Raw genomic sequence first — 18,486 nt, 5'->3', positions numbered from 1 at the left:
AGGAGGAGAAGATTCCAGTTTTGTAGGAGTTTGTTCTGCCTGGCTTGTTTGTCTCACATTTCCTTGTGGGTGCAATGCACCTTTGTGTTGAAGAGAAGAGCCAAGTCCTAACCATTTCATTTGACTTCTCCTAAATTTGGGGTGGAGTGGAAATGTGGGGTCAGTCTTCCCTGTTCCATCCATGCATCATTGTATCCTAACAATTGAAGTACATTTCACAAATAAAACAACTTTTCTACAACTTTACTGTTGCTTATTTTAGTTCACTTATGGATGATGCTTTTGTTGTTTCAGTACACCAAATAAAATTTGGCTTGAGCTGGATTAAAATATTAAATAGCCATTCATGGACTGTAATGTACAACAGGTTATGGAGGGTGGAGGAACAGAGCAAACAGATGAGCTGGAGTTCAGCCAGGGAACATGTCCTGCTGGCTCTCCTTGTGGGACTAAAGCAGAACCCTGGGTTGACACCATAGTGAGAAGTAAATTACTTGAGTATAGCTTTGTACAAACAAAGCATTTCCTGCCAATACAGATTACACACATGCCTAAACAACTGAGGAAGTGATATGTGTGCACCTCAAAAATAACCATACTTCAAATTGAGAAAAGGTCTAGAGGAAAAAATTGCTCCTCCTTTTAGATATTAAAGTATCAGTTTAACAGTCGTGGTTGTACTGGGCAACTGCAGTAATGCTGCTGAGGAAAAATATCTTGTATTTGTAGAAAGCCTTACTTTAAAGTATTTACAGGTGGTTTGTTTAGGTCTTGTATTGATGCATGAGAGAAATGGACAGTCACCATATATTCCATGACTGACTGCTCAGCCTGAAGATTCAGAGCACATTGTGAAGGGTACAGTGTTAGAATATGAGATTACTGATCCTCTGCTCAAGCACCTCTGGAAATGTTTCCTTCTGCTAAAGATGGGTTGAAGACAGAATTGGTCACTACCAGATGCTTGTACATCTGTGTCAAACTTTTCCCAGGAGTAGCTGTTGCAAAAAAAAAAAAAAAAAAAAAAATATTGTGGTAGTAGGTGTAGTAGGCATTATAGAAACTTGCAGTGGATAGGAAGAGTGTGTGCCTAGAGGACTGTACCTTTAGATCTTCTTAACAATATAAAGTGAGATATTATTCCCCAATTGTTGCCTTGCTGCTTGAAGCAAAATATGCTTTTCTTCAGGGTATTGCACTGCTGCATCTTCAGAGAGCTTATTTGTAAGTGTCCAGAGTACAAAACTGGAAAATTGTATTCTAAGCAGGAAGCAGTAATCTTCTATCAGACTACTTTTGTGTATCTCGAGCTGTAATCACAGAGCATTGTCCGTGTTTCTCATTCCCACTGCCAGCTATTGTTTTATTGACAAAACCTCTCTGAAGATTGTGTATCCTGAGACATCTCTATAGAATACTGATAAACTGTGGTTCATATGCAGAGAGCATATGGAGTAAAACAAGAATTAAGCAGTATGTGCTTTGCATTGTCAGGATGTGTTATTTGGGATTTATCCAAGTTAGGCTTATGATTGCCATATGTGGACTAGCAACAGATGCACATAAAGGTGCTTTCCAAGGACAGCAGACAATGGCAGATAAAGCCTGTGTTGATCTATGCAGTTTTTGTTGGAGCACAGCTTCCCCCAGGAGTGCCAGCCAACATGTGGCATTACAGGCTGCTAAGAGCCTGGCAGTTCTAGAAAATCAAGTAAAGGGAAAAAGGGTAGGATTGGAAAAACAGTATAAAACTGGCTCAATAAATTTTATTGCCACTGAATTTAATGTAACTGTGACAAAATGCAAAGTAGTGTGTTTCTTGCTACCACTTTTGTATTATGACTGTCTTCTCTAACAGTATTGTCCACAAATGCAAGCTGAATTTTACTTGGATTTCTTTTTGTTTGAACTTGACTACTTTCATATAGAAAGAAGTTGATTTAGTGTAGTAATTTGCTTTGAGGTTTTTTTGTTGATTTATTTGATTTTGTTTGCTTTGTTTTTAAGGAAAGACAAATGTCTTCTGAAGAGAGACAATCTTAAATCTTAATCTTTTTTTTTGATTTTTTAAAAAAGTAAATACAAGTAATAACAAAGGTAACATCCATTCTCCAGTGTTGCCATCTCATTGCAAAGATTTCGTACCTTCTTGGTGATTTCTCATGGGTGGCTCCTCACAGCACTGACCCCTTCTCGGCACAGCCAACAAACTCCATCCAACCTTCTCAGCTAGCTAACTTACTCTTTTACAATACCCTTCCTAACTGGATCCAGCTGTGGCCTATTAAGGGCAGGCTTGTTCCTAACGCTTGATAATTAGCACAGCTGTAACCCCTTAGGGGTGAGATTACCTTCACCACTATCTCTATTCTCCTACATTCTATCTATCCACACTCCAGTGACATTTTTGTCACTCTACTACACCACAGTCCGTTAATTCCAAAATCAGCTAATGTTAAAAGAGTAGTAGTGCTTGCTTTAGGGCAGAATTTGTTCTCATTTTATGGTAACTATTTATACAGAGAAAAGGCATTTAAAACTTTCTGAAGAAATAATTTTAGTAGTTGTTTTTCCCTTTGAGGCAGAGCTCTTGCTTCTTGACTTGTGTAGGGCCAAGGCCTTGATTTTTTTCAAAGGTTCTATGTTGATGGATTATGCTGTTTATATTGCTTGTCATTCTTAGCCAGAAATATGGCTTGGATTTCTTTTCTATAACAAATGTAATGAAACAAAAGTAGTGGAAAAACTTTTGCACAAGTTGATGTAAGTGTTAATGATGTTAATGATAGGTAAGTGTTCATTTAATCTTGCTGTGTATCATCTCTTCACTGAGATGGCACCAGAAAAAGGGATGGGCCAACTGCTCTGCTTTGATAGCAGTGCTGGCTTTGAGATGTGTACTTTGTTCCTTACATCTCTTTTTTGCTTTTTTAATGAATGTCAGTAAGGCTAGTACTATATGTAATGTAGGAGGAAAGTGATGAATGTGATTTATTTTTTTTTTTTTCATCCCTCTCAGGCAACAGCCTTCTCTAGTAGGAGGGAACAGAATATACTTTGAGAATGTTATTCGTGTTATTGAATTATTGTTTGTATTTTAGGATTGGGTTTTAGTCAGATTTTTCTTTGGGTTTTGGCCTTTTCTAAGGCTCCTTGATGTGTGCATTGGTGAAATTTGCATGTATATTTTATTTACCCTGTCCTTGTCTGCAGAATTAAAGGCTTTGAGTACTGTCTTCATTTACTCCTTGCTCAAGTTTTGCTTGGGAAACTCTATGAAAGTGGTTGCAAACTACATGAAGTAATGTGTTAGAGGTATTGGTTATATGACAATTGATATGTTTTGCGTGATCCAAAATGAGTATGTGTGTATGTGTCAGGTCTAAAGCCACAGTTATGAACAATCATCATTATCAATGTTACTTTAAACTTCTGGAAATGAGGTTATGGTAACATCCTCTTGCTGCTTTGGGACTGTTTCAAAGAAACAAAGGGGTATGACCAGGAATAAGAAAAAGGATGAACTGTGAAGCTTTGCAAATAAGGAGCTGAAGATTGAGCTCTGTTGCTGCTTCTCAAGCCACAGCATCTTGCAGGAGTTAGAGGAAGCAGTAGTCCAAAGCACTCAGCCTGAGTTCAGGCTTCTGTGAGGAAACACAGCAGTGTGCTTTGCATTGACCTACAGCACTGGGGAGGGGAATGAAGAAATAGTGACACTTCAGCATTTTTTTTCTGCTGAAAAGCCTTAGGAAACTGTAATTGTTCCTGTGCAAACTCACTGGAATAGGGTAAACTTTGTACTTGCTTGTTGATATGACCCATCTGTTCAACATCAGCCAAACTCTGCCTAAAATGTGTTCAAAAAACTAAAATAGTTCCTCAGGATTACTGATGTCGCAACCCAAGCTTTGCTTCCAAGGCAGAAATGGCATTACAAGCAGACTGTGCTGACTGTCATATCTGAAACACAGCATATGTGGTCTAACATATGATAAGTCTATTCTAAGTTAGTGTAAACCATGTCCCAAGACAAGTTCTTAAATTGTCTTTCATTGTACTAAGAGACTTTGATATTTTGAAATTCTTCCTGCTAGCTGATTAGTCAGTAGCCACACTTTATTTCTAGAATGAGGTTTTGGCACTGTAGATGTCTGAAGTTGAATTGGCCAGGTTATGTAGTTTGTCAAAATTTGTTGAAAAACTTCTGTTGTAAGATGCTGCAACCTAGGAGCTCACTTCTAATTTCTGACAATTGCTGTAAATACTGAGAATAAATGCTAAATTCAAGGTGGCTTTATTGCTTTTAACATTTTTTTTTCTATATAACATGTAACTGTGTGTTTACATAGATGAAGTATGTGATATATAAAATGTATCTCAGCATGGGTAATAAGAGTTAAGTTCTGTTCTGAGTTTCTGCCACGCTACTTCTCATAGCTACATAAGCAGAAAATGCCCTGTGGGTTTCTCACAGAGAATTCTTCAAGAACATTTTGTTACTCTTTCACACGTTGATTCAGAAATATTGCACATAATTGCACTTTTTGTCTCTTTTGGGATACAAAGATTTTCTTAATTGCTGTACTGCAGAACATTTATTTTTCTGTAGTTTTCTTCTTTTTTTAAGAAGAAAAATGCAGGCAGAATTTGTACAACAGAAAGCTGAACATACTTTTATCCCTTGGCATTGTCTCTTTCTCAGGGAGTGCTGTCCAATATCTCCTCCATCACTGACCTGGGAGGCTTTGATCCTGTTTGGCTCTTCCTAGTGGTAGGAGGAGTTATGTTCATTTTGGGATTTGCAGGATGCATTGGAGCTTTACGAGAAAACACTTTTCTTCTCAAATTTGTAAGTAGCTTTTGTAAATGTGACATTGCTCATTTATGTAGCATGCCATGTTGTCTGTTCTGTTTAACTGTGTTAAGCTTTTAAAATGTATTTTGGAGAGGAAGGTGTTATCCAGTGTCAGAAGTCCAGGAAAGCACTTAGCTTTTAACAAGTTACAGCTCTTCAGTCTCTGGTGCTTACTGGCTGTGTTTTTTTAAAGCTCAAATAAAGCTCAAAACTACTGATGGTAGAAATCATAACAAGGAAGTACCGATTTTCATATGAATATAGCCTAATGTTTTGCTTCCCTGTCACAAAAAGAGAGAAATTTCTTGTGAGAATCTGTGTTGAACTTGGAGTCCATAACAAGCTGCCTATGAAATATGAGGGATGTAGGTGCAGCAGTGATGTGGCCCATGTGACTTGTGCTGTGCAAGGGCCCCTCAGAGGAGATAGGACTGTGACAATATCCTCAGTCTGGCTGATACTCTCAGTCCCTGCCTTTCAGCTCACTGGAAGAGGCTGTGTTGCTTTCAGTGCTGGGGCCTGAGAATGAGAAGGGGAGGAGAATGTGTCCAGGATGCAGAAAGAAAATGGAAGTTTTCTTGAATTTTGGGCTGGATTGTTGGTTAGGGAAGGAGCTGCTGATATACAAATGAACCTCAGTTAGCAGAACTTCTTCAGCTAAGTAGCCGGTTTCTGTGACTTCTGAAAATGAAGGTAACAGTATCATGTTCTTTTAGATAAATTGAAAATTCATAATAAAGAAGATTCTTTCCTCCCCCACTCCCCTTTCCAGAGGTGGGCACTGCCTGTAGACACAGTTGTGTCTTCATAACCATTAACTGTTAATATATACATGAAAAAGCTTCCAGTGAAATAACTACCTCCAAGTGACACATTTGGCTCCCACAGACATGTTGTATAAGGGGAGGAGGCAATTGAGAGTCACAGTTCTCGAGGCATTTTTAAAGCAACTTGTAACACTTTTTTTCCTTCTTCCTTGCTTCTCTTAGCTTGCCTAAAATGAACCCATCTGCTGTACCAGAAATAGCTTCCCATACAGCAGCTGCAGGAGAAATTAAAAATGTATCTGAACACACACAGAGAGCATATTAAAGTGAAACTCAAAGGGAGTTGCAAAGGGGATGGACTTCCAGTATACCAGGACCCCTGTGTGGTTTAAAACAGTGTAGACTCAGTGGAAATGCTTAGGGAAAGTGGTGGATCATTAGTAATGCCTTTGGCATCCATTGCATTTGCATTAATCATAGCAGCCTCATTTAGTTTTAATGTGGATGTGAGTAATTTCATAGACATTCCGCGGCGACTTAGTCATTAATTAATTTCTGCTGTTACCAATTTCTGCTTTGTCTGCTTAGGCAAAGCTTTGCCAGTGAGAGGATCTAAAGCAAAAGTCACGTAGAAAGCATTGTACTGGCACATTTTTCATTGGTTGTTTATGCCTTCTAAAATGTAAGTGCCTATGTTGAAATTTAAGACTGGTTTTCAAGGGCCGTATGTATGACTTGAAATTTACAGTGAATTCTCTTGGATCTCTTTGTAAATCTCAGTGAAATGTCCAAGGTTTGGCCATTTGTTAGCATTTTTGTTATTTGTTAGAATAAAGATTTCTGTGCTACAGCTCTAATACCATGAAAATGCTTACAATAAAAATGGTGTGTTTTTAATTTAAAATTTCCTATGTGTCAAAGTGGCTTGAACTTGCACTGCCTTGAAAGGCAGATAAAGCCTTATCACTGGACATAATTGTGAGCTTTGAAACCTTTTGGTCATAAAGGAAAATAATTTTAGCCTTTTTTATTTTCTTCATAGTTCTCTGTATTTCTTGGAATTATTTTCTTCTTGGAGCTCACTGCTGGTGTTCTAGCATTTGTTTTCAAAGACTGGATAAAGGACCAGCTGTATTTCTTTATAAACAACAACATCAGAGCATACCGAGATGACATTGATTTACAAAACCTCATAGACTTCACACAGGAATACGTAAGTTTATTTTCTATGTTTATTTTTTTGTAAAGCTTACTTTTAAGAAATACCTGCTCTTATATTTTACTTTCCATCTGTTGTGTTTCTTCAAGGAGCAACAGAAATATTCTAGCATTTAATGCCTTTGAATACATTTATATTTGTTTTTACAGAACTTCTGCAAAAATACAGCACCTATGTAAAGTGGCTTTATTGATGTATGACTGCATAAAACAAGATGGAGACTTGGGGTGACTTTTCTTGAAGACTTAGAGATAGTATGTCAAATGCACCAAAGTTAAAATATTTTATTGTAAAAGCTATCACATCTGTTTAAGAAATTACTCATTTTCTAAGTTTCATTTGGTCCTGAGATGAATGTTGGTGTAGTTTTAGCAACGTTAGAAGTACTACACCACACTGCAGAGTGGCAGAGGTGTTTAGTTGGTCCAAAGGAAACTACAATTTTAATTCTTCTGAATTAGACTTAGTGCAATAAGCTTAATGAAGTGGGCCACTTGTAGAGTCCTTGTAGGACACCTCTAAGTGATGCCACATCTGCACTTGGGGAGGGAAGGGTGAAACCAGTGGTGCATCTGTTTGTGCTGGTTAAGCTCTGTAATTTATCAGTGTGTGTAAAGAAGTCTTGCACTGACTTTTGCACACAAGGTCTGCCAGTACCTTCCCTCTCCAGTACTCAGTTCTGGCCAGTGTTGATGAAGTCCTCTTTGATTCTGGCACTGTGTGGCTAACATGGCTGAGTGTTGGTTAAATTCATGTTTACTAATTTTTGTACATTCTGAAATTAAAATAGTTTTAATGCTTGAGTTGCTTCTCTGTGCCTGGGGGAAAAATGGTAAGTAACAGGATGTGGATCCTTGCACTGTTTTGAATCTTTTGCAAGAAGATCAGAGGTCACCACAAACTGAAAGTAGCGGTCCACTTTTATGCAGCCAAAGGCTACAGTCCAAATTTGCAATGACTTCCCAAGGCTTTCTCTCCTAAGTGCAATAGCACTCAGCAGGTAGGCCGGGGCAGTGCGAGTTGTGAGAGTGAGTTACTTCAACCGGTAGAGATGGTGCATAAAGACAACACGTCAGGTATTGCAAAGAGAACTGCTACATCTAGAAGGAGAAAATGGCTATTCCAATGCTTTTAAAAATGTGATTGTGTTTTGTTGTTTTTTTTTCTTTTAATTGACATAGATGGGTTTGTTGGTCTAGCTCCTTATTTGCTGTAAGCTGTCAGTGTTTCACAGGTCTCCAGTCCATTCTTTGTATGTTCAGCAAAACACATCGATTCCTTGTGTATTCAACATGTTTCACCACACTAAGCCTGCCTTTGGCAGATTTACTCTCTGAAGGATTCACTAAAGGTGTTCATTGTTCAGTGTGTGATTCTCAGGGAACAGTGTGATGTACAGCCAGGCAAAGTTCCCCCAAACTAGCAAAAGGAGTAGCTGTACCAGTGTAGCCCTTGGAGCTTGTTTTTTTGAAAATCCAGGGCTCGTTAGACTGAACAGAATATTGTACTCTTGGCTCTGCTGTCCCTTGGGCCTGAGCTTGTAGGCCTGTGCAACTCCGTGGTATTGTGTAGGCTTATCAGCTCACCCACGGGTTTCTCCAGAGAGCAGCATAGCAGGGTGTGAACGTAACTTTAATCACATGATAACTTTGGAACAACTTACCCATTTGGAGTGGTATTTAAAAAAAAATTACAAAACTCCCCAACCAAACAAAAAAAGACAGTTTCAATGAAAGCAGTGGGAGTCTCAGATTTTGTTTTGAAAGGTAGAGGGAAACTGGCAGCAGCCATGCATGTTACTAACGCTGAAATTTTCATTCTGAAATTTAAGAAGCTCTTCTTTTTTTGTTCTAGTGGCAGTGCTGTGGGGCTTTTGGAGCCGATGACTGGAACCTTAATATTTACTTCAATTGTACAGATTCCAACGCGAGCCGAGAGCGCTGTGGTGTGCCATTCTCTTGCTGTACTAAAGACCCTGCTGTAAGTGATGGTCTGGAGGGAGGATGGGTGTGCTGTTCCAGTCATAAATAACGCTTCGAAATTTTCCTTTTTTATTTCTGGAAATTTAGCCTAATTATTAATTTCTCACCAACCTGTATTTTTTTTTGTTCTTGCAGCTCAGCTTAATCACTAACTTCTCTGCAGTCAGCAAAACTCATAACTTAAGTCTTCATTGTTTGTGGCTTTTATTAAAAAGCGAGAACCATGGGCTTGGCTGAACATACATATTAATTTTAGCAAGTATAAAAAGGAGAAGCACTTAATGAGTTGAAGGATGTGAGCTTTCAATTGAAATTCATCAGAACAGTAACCCTTAAGATCAGACACTTTAAAGGAGGTATTATTCATTATTTAATGCAGTGTCCTGAGGCTGCAGCCGGTTTGACCCAGTTTGTGCCAGTATGGTAGTGAATGACAGTCTGTGCCCTGAGAAACTGATACGTTTGCATTAGAATCTTCAGTTGGGTATGGGTATCTTTACATACTCTTTTTTAACTTTAAAATTACTGCCTGTCCTGCAGTCACCTGAAATCAGACTTGAAAGGTCAGAAATTGTTTGTGGGAGCAGCTTTTAGGTAAATTTTCATGTCTTTTAAGATATTTATAATCTGGATCATCAAGTGGAAGGTGTTGGAGCCATGCATTGCTAATATGGATATGATAAAGAAGAGTAAAGTGTAGGGAATCAGTTCACTAACAGTGAAAGGCTTGGAACAGGGACGGGTGTGTGCATGGAAACTGTTACGTGCCTAGCACTGTATACATTTGACTTTATATAGCTTGAAAGAAGCTGGCTTTGAGTGCTTTTATTATCTAGCAATTCAGCTGTGGCTTTGTCTTCACCTGGAATGACTTATAGTTCCTTGAATATATTAGTCTAGCACAGACTGAAGTTAGGCAAGTTGCCAAAAGGCACCTCAGGTGCTTCCTGCCTTGCTAATAATGCAATGCAGTCGCTGCTCCTGACATCCAGTTGCTGCTGCTCTCCCCCTCTCCTGATAAGGCACTGCCTATGGCACAAGCTGGTTCTGGTTCCTCTGCAGTGAATGTGACTTCACAGCAGTTTGAATTTTTCTTACAAACATAGCTGAAAATGTTTAAATGGGATATTAAAACAATATGTGGGTTAGGTTCAAACATTACCTTATGCTTAGGATTCCTTCTGCTGTTTACCTATCTGCCCACCCACCCACACAGAGGTCATCACAACCCAGTTTTAAAAATACAGTTGTTATAAAACCCAAGCAGTGACAGCAGTACAAGGTAATCCTATAAATACATAATCCATCCTAAAGTTCTCTTTCTCTCAGTTGTGTAAATGGCTATGCAGTTTGTTAGCATAGTGATGCAGCAACCAGAAATTGAAAGATAAATCACATTCACTGTAAGGAAACAACCTTAATGGCCTTTAAAAACTGAAAACATTAGAAGTCATGCATAAAAATAAAATAATTGTAACCAAGCTGTGATTGGTTCAGTTGCAGTGATAAACTCAGGTTTATTCTGTGGGAAAGCAAATTTGTCCCTTTTAGAATTAGGTTTCAGTGTTGGACTGATGCAAACAGTTACGTGGATGCCTTATTGTTTTTAGTTTAGCTTGAATCAGGAAGTGGTAAGTTTAAGGCAGGCTAATATAAGTTTCTTGAAATAAATTTTGACTATCACAGTTCATTTTGATGTAGTTAAGGAGGTTGAAGTGTTCCAAATTCTTGTACAGACAAGTCTAGAAAACTTACTTATTTCCATTGCATTTTTTGGTTAACAAATTCCAAGGTTAAAGGCAGAAGACATTAATCATGAAGCAAGTAGGCATTTAGAACAAGGAAGAAAACTTAAAATCCCTCTGTCAGAATCTTAGGTGCTTTTACATCCTTGTAGTCTGTGGCACTTAGGTCCTGAAACAGAAGCTTTCATGTCATTAGGAGATAAAAGTTGCTTGAATTTTGAAGATCCATTAAGGGAATCCAGTTTTGGCAGCTGACAGAATGCAACCTGTTGGACATCCTGCAATATGAGGAAACAGAGGAGCTTTCCATGCTGATAGGAGATACTTTTTTCTATATGGCTGCTTTTTAAAATCCATCCACAGACACTGCTTGTCTTTCTCACTTCCAACAATTTGATTAAATTGTGGTGTTTGGTACACCTAGCTAAGATTGGCTGATTTTCTCACTTTCTTGAGTACTCCTTCTTCTACTCACTGTCATTATATGATAAGTCAGTAACTTAATATTTTGCTGCCATTGTGGCTGATGCCAAAAGTTTCATGCTTCATTTTATTACCATGAAATAACTGTATACAAAGTCAAAATACAGCTTCAACTGCCAATGGGAAGCACTTGTTCACTAGGGAAAAAATCTGCCAGAGCCCATTTTATTACCTAAACTTTGGGAGTACTAAAGGAAAGGGAGTAGGAAAAGCCCCTCCTTTCCCATTGGTATCAAGCTCCTATAAGAAAGAGTAGGCAGTAAGAGCACATTACTCCATCTGTTATTTTTTCTTTCAGGTTTTTGGTAAGGAGCTGTACATATTTCTAGAGACATTCTCAGAAAGAACTTGCAGCTTCGGCAACAGAACTGCCCCTTTTTGCCTCTTCATTCTGCACAGACTGAACCCTGAAAATGACAACAGTACTCTTGGTGTATTTTTTAGTACAGACAAAATCTTTTCAGCAGATTCAGATAGATACTTTTCAGGTTCACTTACCATAGATGTTCCCTAGTCCTTTTCCTTTACTAAATGCTTGTATCTGGAACATGGAGTTCACTCAGGTGGAGGGCTGGTTTTCCCAGCTTGCTGACTTGAGAGATAAACATTTTTTGACTGCATGCTCTTGTTTGCCACAAATAATTAATAGCGCAGAGTGAAGGAGGAAGGTTTTTTTAATTAAAGCAATATGCTAACCACGGTTTGGGTGATTGTCTTATTACATGCAGGACCAACTCCAGGGAGCTGGGAGAAGGTGTTTGGGAGACATTTTACTGATTGCTTCTCTTCTCTCTCTCTTTCTCTCTCCCGCCTCTAGGAAGACGTTATTAATACTCAGTGTGGCTACGATGCAAGGCAAAAACCAGTAAGCTTTTTTTTTTCCTTCTTTTTAATGTTGTATGTTAAGGATCTGAATCCCTATTGCAAGAGGAGAATGTTCTGCTCATGGTGTAGTGAATGTAATTATCTCTGTCTTCTTCCCTCTTCTCCTTGGCAGGAAGTTGATCAGCAGATTGTTATCTACACTAAAGGCTGCGTCCCTCAGTTTGAGAAATGGTTGCAGGACAACCTTACCATAGTTGCTGGTATATTCATTGGGATAGCATTACTGCAGGTAAACATCATGTTCCCTGGAATGAGTTGCACCGAGGAATAATAGATAAAGTTAATATATGAGGGGGGAAACTGTATATGAGAATGGGAAATGCAGTGCCAGTTGTCTGGGTTTTAGCAGTGGGAACTAAACGTATGAGACTTTCTTTGTGTTAAGGAATATTTAATTTTTATCTACAGGGATACATTTTTTTTCTTTTCAGCTCTCAGCAGGTTGAAACTAACACTCTGTTGGATTAACCTTATGTGGGGACTTTCAAGCCTGTACAGAGCAACTGTTTCCAGTGCTGCTTAAATGAGCAGCAGAGAACCTTTAGGGTTGCTTTGAAACAAGACTAGAACTGTTAATTAACTAGAAACCGGTGCCACCATAAAAATACTGGGGTTACAGGAGTTCTGCAATATTCTTCCAATGCTTAGGGTTAATTTAATTTCTGCCTCTGTTGTTTCTTTCTTATCCAAGTTCTGTATAACCTAAGGAGTTTGACTGTGTGAAAAGTTGTCTAATGCTCCAAATGAATAACCTGTTGTCTCTTCCAGATATTTGGGATATGCTTAGCCCAGAATTTGGTTAGTGACATTGAGGCTGTCAGAGCCAGCTGGTAAAACTGCTGAAGTAACCACAACAAGACACTGGACAACTGAAACCCTCTGAAACCTCCAGTGTGTCACTCCGACACCAAGCTGTATGGACATGGGTGACAGGGAAGCCTTCTCTCCCAAGTAGTCTCAAGTTTAAGTTCCTGATATTGCAGTGAACTTGTGTTTCTTTGGGGTGGGGGAGAGAAGAGTGGGCTATTGAAAATCTGCTGCTCACTGACAATTTTTTTTTCTTTTAAACCACCACTTTGAAAGCTGTTGAGCCGTGAATCTCTACTGTATTCTTGATTTTGAGTAACAAGTGGACACTTTTTAAAATTGGTGTATTCAGTGAGACAGAGTTGCATTGTTGTAGTCTGTGGATATGCTGTTTATTCTTCATGTCATGAGCTCTTTGATAGCTGCCAAATATTCCTGAGATGGTCTATCTCCTCACCACTCTGTAAAGGAACAATCTTCTTGTTTTCACAGCTAAACATAGCTACAGGCCTAAACCCATGAAGCAGGAAGCAACTTTCTATGCATCTATTGTACAGTAAAAAAAATTGTTTTTAAAACAAGGGAAATTATTTTTATGCAAGCTTCCAACTATCTCGCTGTAGTACTTTGAGGTTGGAATCAGCAGAAGGGAGAATTGCTTAATTTTGTCAAGATCTTTCTTCCTTCTCCACTCTTGTATGAAGGGAAAGGAGTTTTTTATTTGACGAACAAGGGTTGCTGCCATACCTTTGGATATCAGTCTTTTAAGGCAAGGATGGAATATAACTGTATAAATGTATGAAAGCAGTGTGGATGTTGGGTCCAAGTGAAGAATAATATTCAAAGAATGAATTATATATTAACTTAAAAAAAATCAAAACTTATGTATCTGATATGGCAAAATCTTTTGTTTCTCTGAAATTTAGTGTTACCTAATGTATTTAGGGATCTCACTGATATTAATGCTTTGACATACTCATGCTAAGCTCATTTCTTTGGTCTGTTCCTAGTTGGGACTTTGGTCTTTCTTTTTTTCTTTTTCTTTTCTTTAATTCTTTTTACTTGCATGAGCTGTGGAATAAGAATCTGTGACACTCCAGTGCTTTAAATATGTGCATATGTTTTAATACAGTCTAATCCAAACTTATTTATTGATAAATGCATGTGATTATGGAAAGATCATTTCCCATTCTCTTGGAAGTTGGAGAGAACAGTTTTTGTCAGAGTAAATCCTTACCTCCAGTGAACAAATCCATGCTATGGAGATGTCTCCTTTTCTTGCTCTAAAGGCAACAAAGAGCTTTCTTGAAGCCACAGAATAAAAATCTTAAAATAGAAGCATTTATTAGGATCAGCTAAGAGAGACTCTTTTGAATTGGACACACGAAAGCAGAATGTGAGAAAAAGCACAAATAGTGGAGAAGACTTAAATCAGGCTTCATCCAGCTTAGCGCTTTTGATTTGTTCTTCTTCACTAATAATAGTGAAGTTAAAGACCTGACCATGGCTTGGATAGCTTATTGCACTTTGTATAAATTTAGTGTGTTTTATGACCCTTCTCAGTACCTCCATACCAGTCCCGAAAGCTGTGGTCCTGCTTTGGTCAGACAGTGGCAAAGGTTGTAGCACCTCCATGTAAGGATGCAACATCTTTCTGAGTTGCATTTCCTAAAACAGGAGGTATATGGAATAGAAGAGAGGAACACATTGCTTTCAAAACTTCCCTATTCTGGGGGATAGATAGAAGGCTCATCTGGTGAGTTGTTAAGGCCCTTTTTGGTCCTGTGACCCTTAAACAAATGAATATACGTACCCTTGCACATTTTGCCTTCCTGTGCTTTAGTTGGCCGTGGTTTTTCTCCCCTCTGAAGCCTGGTGATGGGCACGCTGGTGCTTCACAGATGCCTCAGACAGACCCATTGTCCTCCCATCTTTGAGCATTACCTCATCCTCTTCTGGTTAACTCCCACTGACTGGCTCTGAATCAGGCAGCCTCCATATCCCTTGGTATTTGCTGTTAAAGGCCAGCCATGACTCAGAGTGTTTTTTAAGGCCTTTCAAAGCAATTATAATTCATTGTCCTTAATAAAGTTGGTTCCACCTCAGCACAGCGTTATGTTTTTCTTAGCCACTCCTCAATTTGAGGAATTATTGGCTGTTTTCCCCCAGTGTGACATACCATTTTGCCTGATAGTGGCAGGACAGACAGATGATCAGCACCAGTGTTGCTGCACTGAGACAAAATGGTGCAGGGAGGAATCAGGGAAGTGGGGTTGAGGAAATAAACCCTCCACCAAAGAGCCTTGATTATGATTCTGGGCTTTGGTTTGGAGGGAAAACAAAAAGCCTAATTACAGAAACATTCCTTGTTGCCACTGATCTTGAATACTGCTGTTGCTGCTCTGAGTTTCTGAAGATGGCTTCATTCTTCTACTTGAATCTCTGCAGTTGTACTGTATTGGCCTTCTGTCTTGTCACGCTGTTCTCTGAGTTCCAGTCTGCGGGCCGTGCAGCTGGCAGTGTCAGACTGATAGGAGGGTAAATGCTCCAGGCTGAGCAATTCTTGTTCTCACAACTTGAACGTCTACACACAAATGTGCAACACTTCTGCTGAATCCCAGAATGACTGACTGTTCTTACAAAAACCACTAGATAACTTACTTTTCTAGAGCTTGTCTTTATTGCTGTGGATGTTGATCCTTCTCACTCCCTTGTTCCTAGGAGATACTTGTATACTCATTTTTGTATTGTTTGATGGGTGTGCACTTAATGTTTAAGATTAGCTGTCTGTTACACATTTAAATCCCACATTTTTTGTCTACAGGTCAGGTAAGATGTCCTAGAAATGTCCCATCAACAACTACTCAGCAGCTTAGGTGTCCAGTTGTGAAAGCTTGTGGGAGGCCTTGGAAATCAATGTATTATTGTCAAAGCCTGCCAAATACAAGCAAACTTTTTTCCAGGAAATTTGAAAAGTTCATGTGAACTGCAACTAAAGCACAACTGCTGGCTATGTGGGCTCAGTGTCTAAAGCAATAAGATGTGGTAGGCACTAGGATTCCATGGCAATTTCCTGCCTGGTGTGATGGTGGGGTACATCTGAGTTCAGAGATCAGCCTAATTATCTTTAATGTGCAGTAGTTTTTCAGAAATTTGTTGTCAGGCTTAAGGAGTGGGAAACAGCTCTGTTTGCTGGGTAATTCCTGTGGAGTAGTGGCGTTGCTAACAAGGACTCTGGTAGCTCAGCAGCAGCACTGGCTTTAAAGCTATTTCCATATATCCCATTGAGCCCTGCCAGAGGGCATCACAGTCCTTGATCCTCTGCTTTCTAAATACCCTCTGTATTCACAGGCCTTTCTTTTGTTTGGGTTTGGGGTTTTTTTTTGATTAATAGCCTAATGGACAAATGTTTGATTCATCCCTTCATGTCTGTTTTGGTAGCAGTAGGATCTTTATGCTTAAAATACATAATTTTGATTGTGCCCCTTAGAGTTTGAAGCTGTGGGGGTGCTTGCTCAAGTGTACTCTGTCCCAAAAGCCTTCTTCTCTCCCCTTTGAGAGAGATGCTCATTGTAGTTCTGGTGTGTAAATAGTGTTTGAAATGTAAATAGTAGCATGCAGATTAAATGATTCTTGCACATGACTGCTTTTCACCCTGAAAGTGTTTATTATGGAGAGGAAAGGTGTCTACCAGGAGAGTCCTGAGTGGTTGTCTGGGCTGTCCCTCGCCCTGATGGAGCAGCAGGAGTGCCTCAGATGCCCGTGCTCAGTGCCTGCCCTGTGGGTGGGTAGCTGTCCCTGAGGAAGATGAAGCCCTGGCCAGCCCTTTGGGCCCTGGATAGTGGCAGGGCCTCCCTTGCCTTTTCCCTTTGCTGCTTGGCATTAGAACAGCATTTGACTGTAAAGTGGAGAGTTGGTGGCAGCACCTCCTACCATTTATGGGAGAATGCCATCACTTGTGGCAGGATTAAACATGGTGCTATAAGAACTGTCCTGGACGTCAATCTGTGTTTTTACTACTTTAGAGATGCCCTTGTTAAAATTGGTCTTGGCTAATATGGTTGGTTATGACAGAAACTATTGTCTGAATTTTTGATTCTGTTTTCCTTCTTGCTGTGTATGTCTTTTGGGTGCATTGAAATAGCAGTTCTGCAAATACCTAGGATGGAGATCACCTTTAGACCTCAAAAGGTGTCAAGCACTGCTGAATGTTCCAGTTCCTCCCATTTTTCATTTTTATCTGAATCTTTTCCAGATACCTCTAACAAGTGATGAAACTGTCTAAAACAAATGAAATAATACTATCTTGATCCATTAGCTACCAAATTTTGTCCCTTGAAAAAAAGAAATAAAAAATCTGTCTCTCTTAACATGCAGTATATGAGGAAGTACTACTAGTGTGCACGAGGCAGCACTGCTAGCTGTCTTTTGTGTATTTGGCAATATAAGTGTGTTAGTAAAAAGCTCCATCTGTATGTGTGTTCATGTTCATGCTGTGTACATAGTAGAGATGGACCTTGAGCTCTGGGAAGATTGGGATGTGAGTTTGTGACTCAGATCTGTTTCTGATACGTATATTCCAGATTAGTTCCAGCTGAATCTTTCTCTCTTGTTCATCTGAAGGTGTACAGCAAGGTGTCAATATTTACCCTTTGTGTATCATTCCTTTTTATACGAATGTATTCTCTTGTGTTCCTTTTTTATCAGTTGTAAAATTGATTGTAAAAGCCAACTACACTTACCGATTGTAAGTATTGCTATAACAGAACTGCATGCCCAGTAGAGTTTGACTTGAGCTTTTGTTTTCTGATTTCAGACTGGTTCCCTTCAGTCTAGGAGAAAAGCATAGATCAGGTGCATAATATATTACTTGTCATCTTTAGCATTAGACTGTGGTATTGTATCACATGCTGATCTCGATGGATGTAACTGGAGTCTACTTAGGAAGTTAATGCAACTTCCTGGTAATTCATTTTAAGCTATTGAAAATGGTCTTGGTCATGCTACTTGTGTTCTTGGGTTTTTGTTTTTTAATAGAGGCATTTTTTAGGAATGTTTTAATACACTTATGATGGACAATACAATAGTTTTAATAGTCGTGCAGTATTCTGTATTTACTTGAAGTAAATCATTTTATATGCAATTTGTTAGATAATTACAATTTTATAAATAAAATTGTGTGAAATATGATGTTGTGAATGTGTATGCACTTTTGATGTAGCACTTAATATAAACAATAGAAAGATACATTCATGGAAAGTTCCTCCAAGAAAAGATCCCTATCTCCTTTCCTCCAAACTAACAGGGGAAATAAATCCCCATCTCTCATATGTGTTGTAGAATACTGTGCGCTGATTAAATCACAAAACATGCTCATGCCTCCAGTGGCTGCCCTTAGGTGAATAATAAGCCAAGACATGAAGAACATGTCCCCACATGAAGAGATCCCTTATTTGCTGTTGTTGAAGTCTCTGCCTAATGAACATGCTCTGCTTCTTTCCAACAGGTTGCTGATGTTCCTCAGGCTGCAATGGCTGTGCTCTCCCCAGAATTATTCTGGTCACCCTGGTGTGTTCAGAAGTTGATGCTTTGCAAGACTTAGACAAATGAAGTTCCCACCTCCTTTCTCAAAAGTTTAAATAAGTGCAACATGTCCTTAAACAGAAGTAGTGAGAACTGGCTTACATTATTGTGCAGGTAAAAATGGGTAATGATGTCTTGTGCTACTTGGGATAGAGGAGGA

At 39.1% G+C, this 18,486-nt stretch overlaps 1 protein-coding gene across 1 annotated transcript in view; it reads left to right on the top strand.

Annotated features, from left to right (window-relative positions):
- TSPAN5 (tetraspanin 5) overlaps positions 1-17,930 on the top strand; it is an 81,384-nt gene extending 63,454 nt beyond the window's left edge. The window contains exons 3-8 of the mRNA XM_041484301.1: positions 4,703-4,849; positions 6,665-6,835; positions 8,696-8,821; positions 11,869-11,916; positions 12,049-12,165; positions 12,705-17,930. Coding sequence (XP_041340235.1) covers positions 4,703-4,849; positions 6,665-6,835; positions 8,696-8,821; positions 11,869-11,916; positions 12,049-12,165; positions 12,705-12,770 — 675 coding nt within the window. The 3' untranslated portion in view covers positions 12,771-17,930. The remainder of the gene's footprint in view (positions 1-4,702; positions 4,850-6,664; positions 6,836-8,695; positions 8,822-11,868; positions 11,917-12,048; positions 12,166-12,704) is intronic.
- Positions 17,931-18,486: the final 556 nt, after the last annotated feature.

The sequence above is a fragment of the Pyrgilauda ruficollis genome, unplaced genomic scaffold (genome assembly GCF_017590135.1).
Source record: "Pyrgilauda ruficollis isolate IOZ18807 unplaced genomic scaffold, ASM1759013v1 scaffold65, whole genome shotgun sequence".
Lineage (NCBI taxonomy): Eukaryota > Metazoa > Chordata > Aves > Passeriformes > Passeridae > Pyrgilauda > Pyrgilauda ruficollis.
Note: the sequence above shows the minus strand (reverse complement) of the source record. Positions and strands in the feature narration are given on the sequence as shown.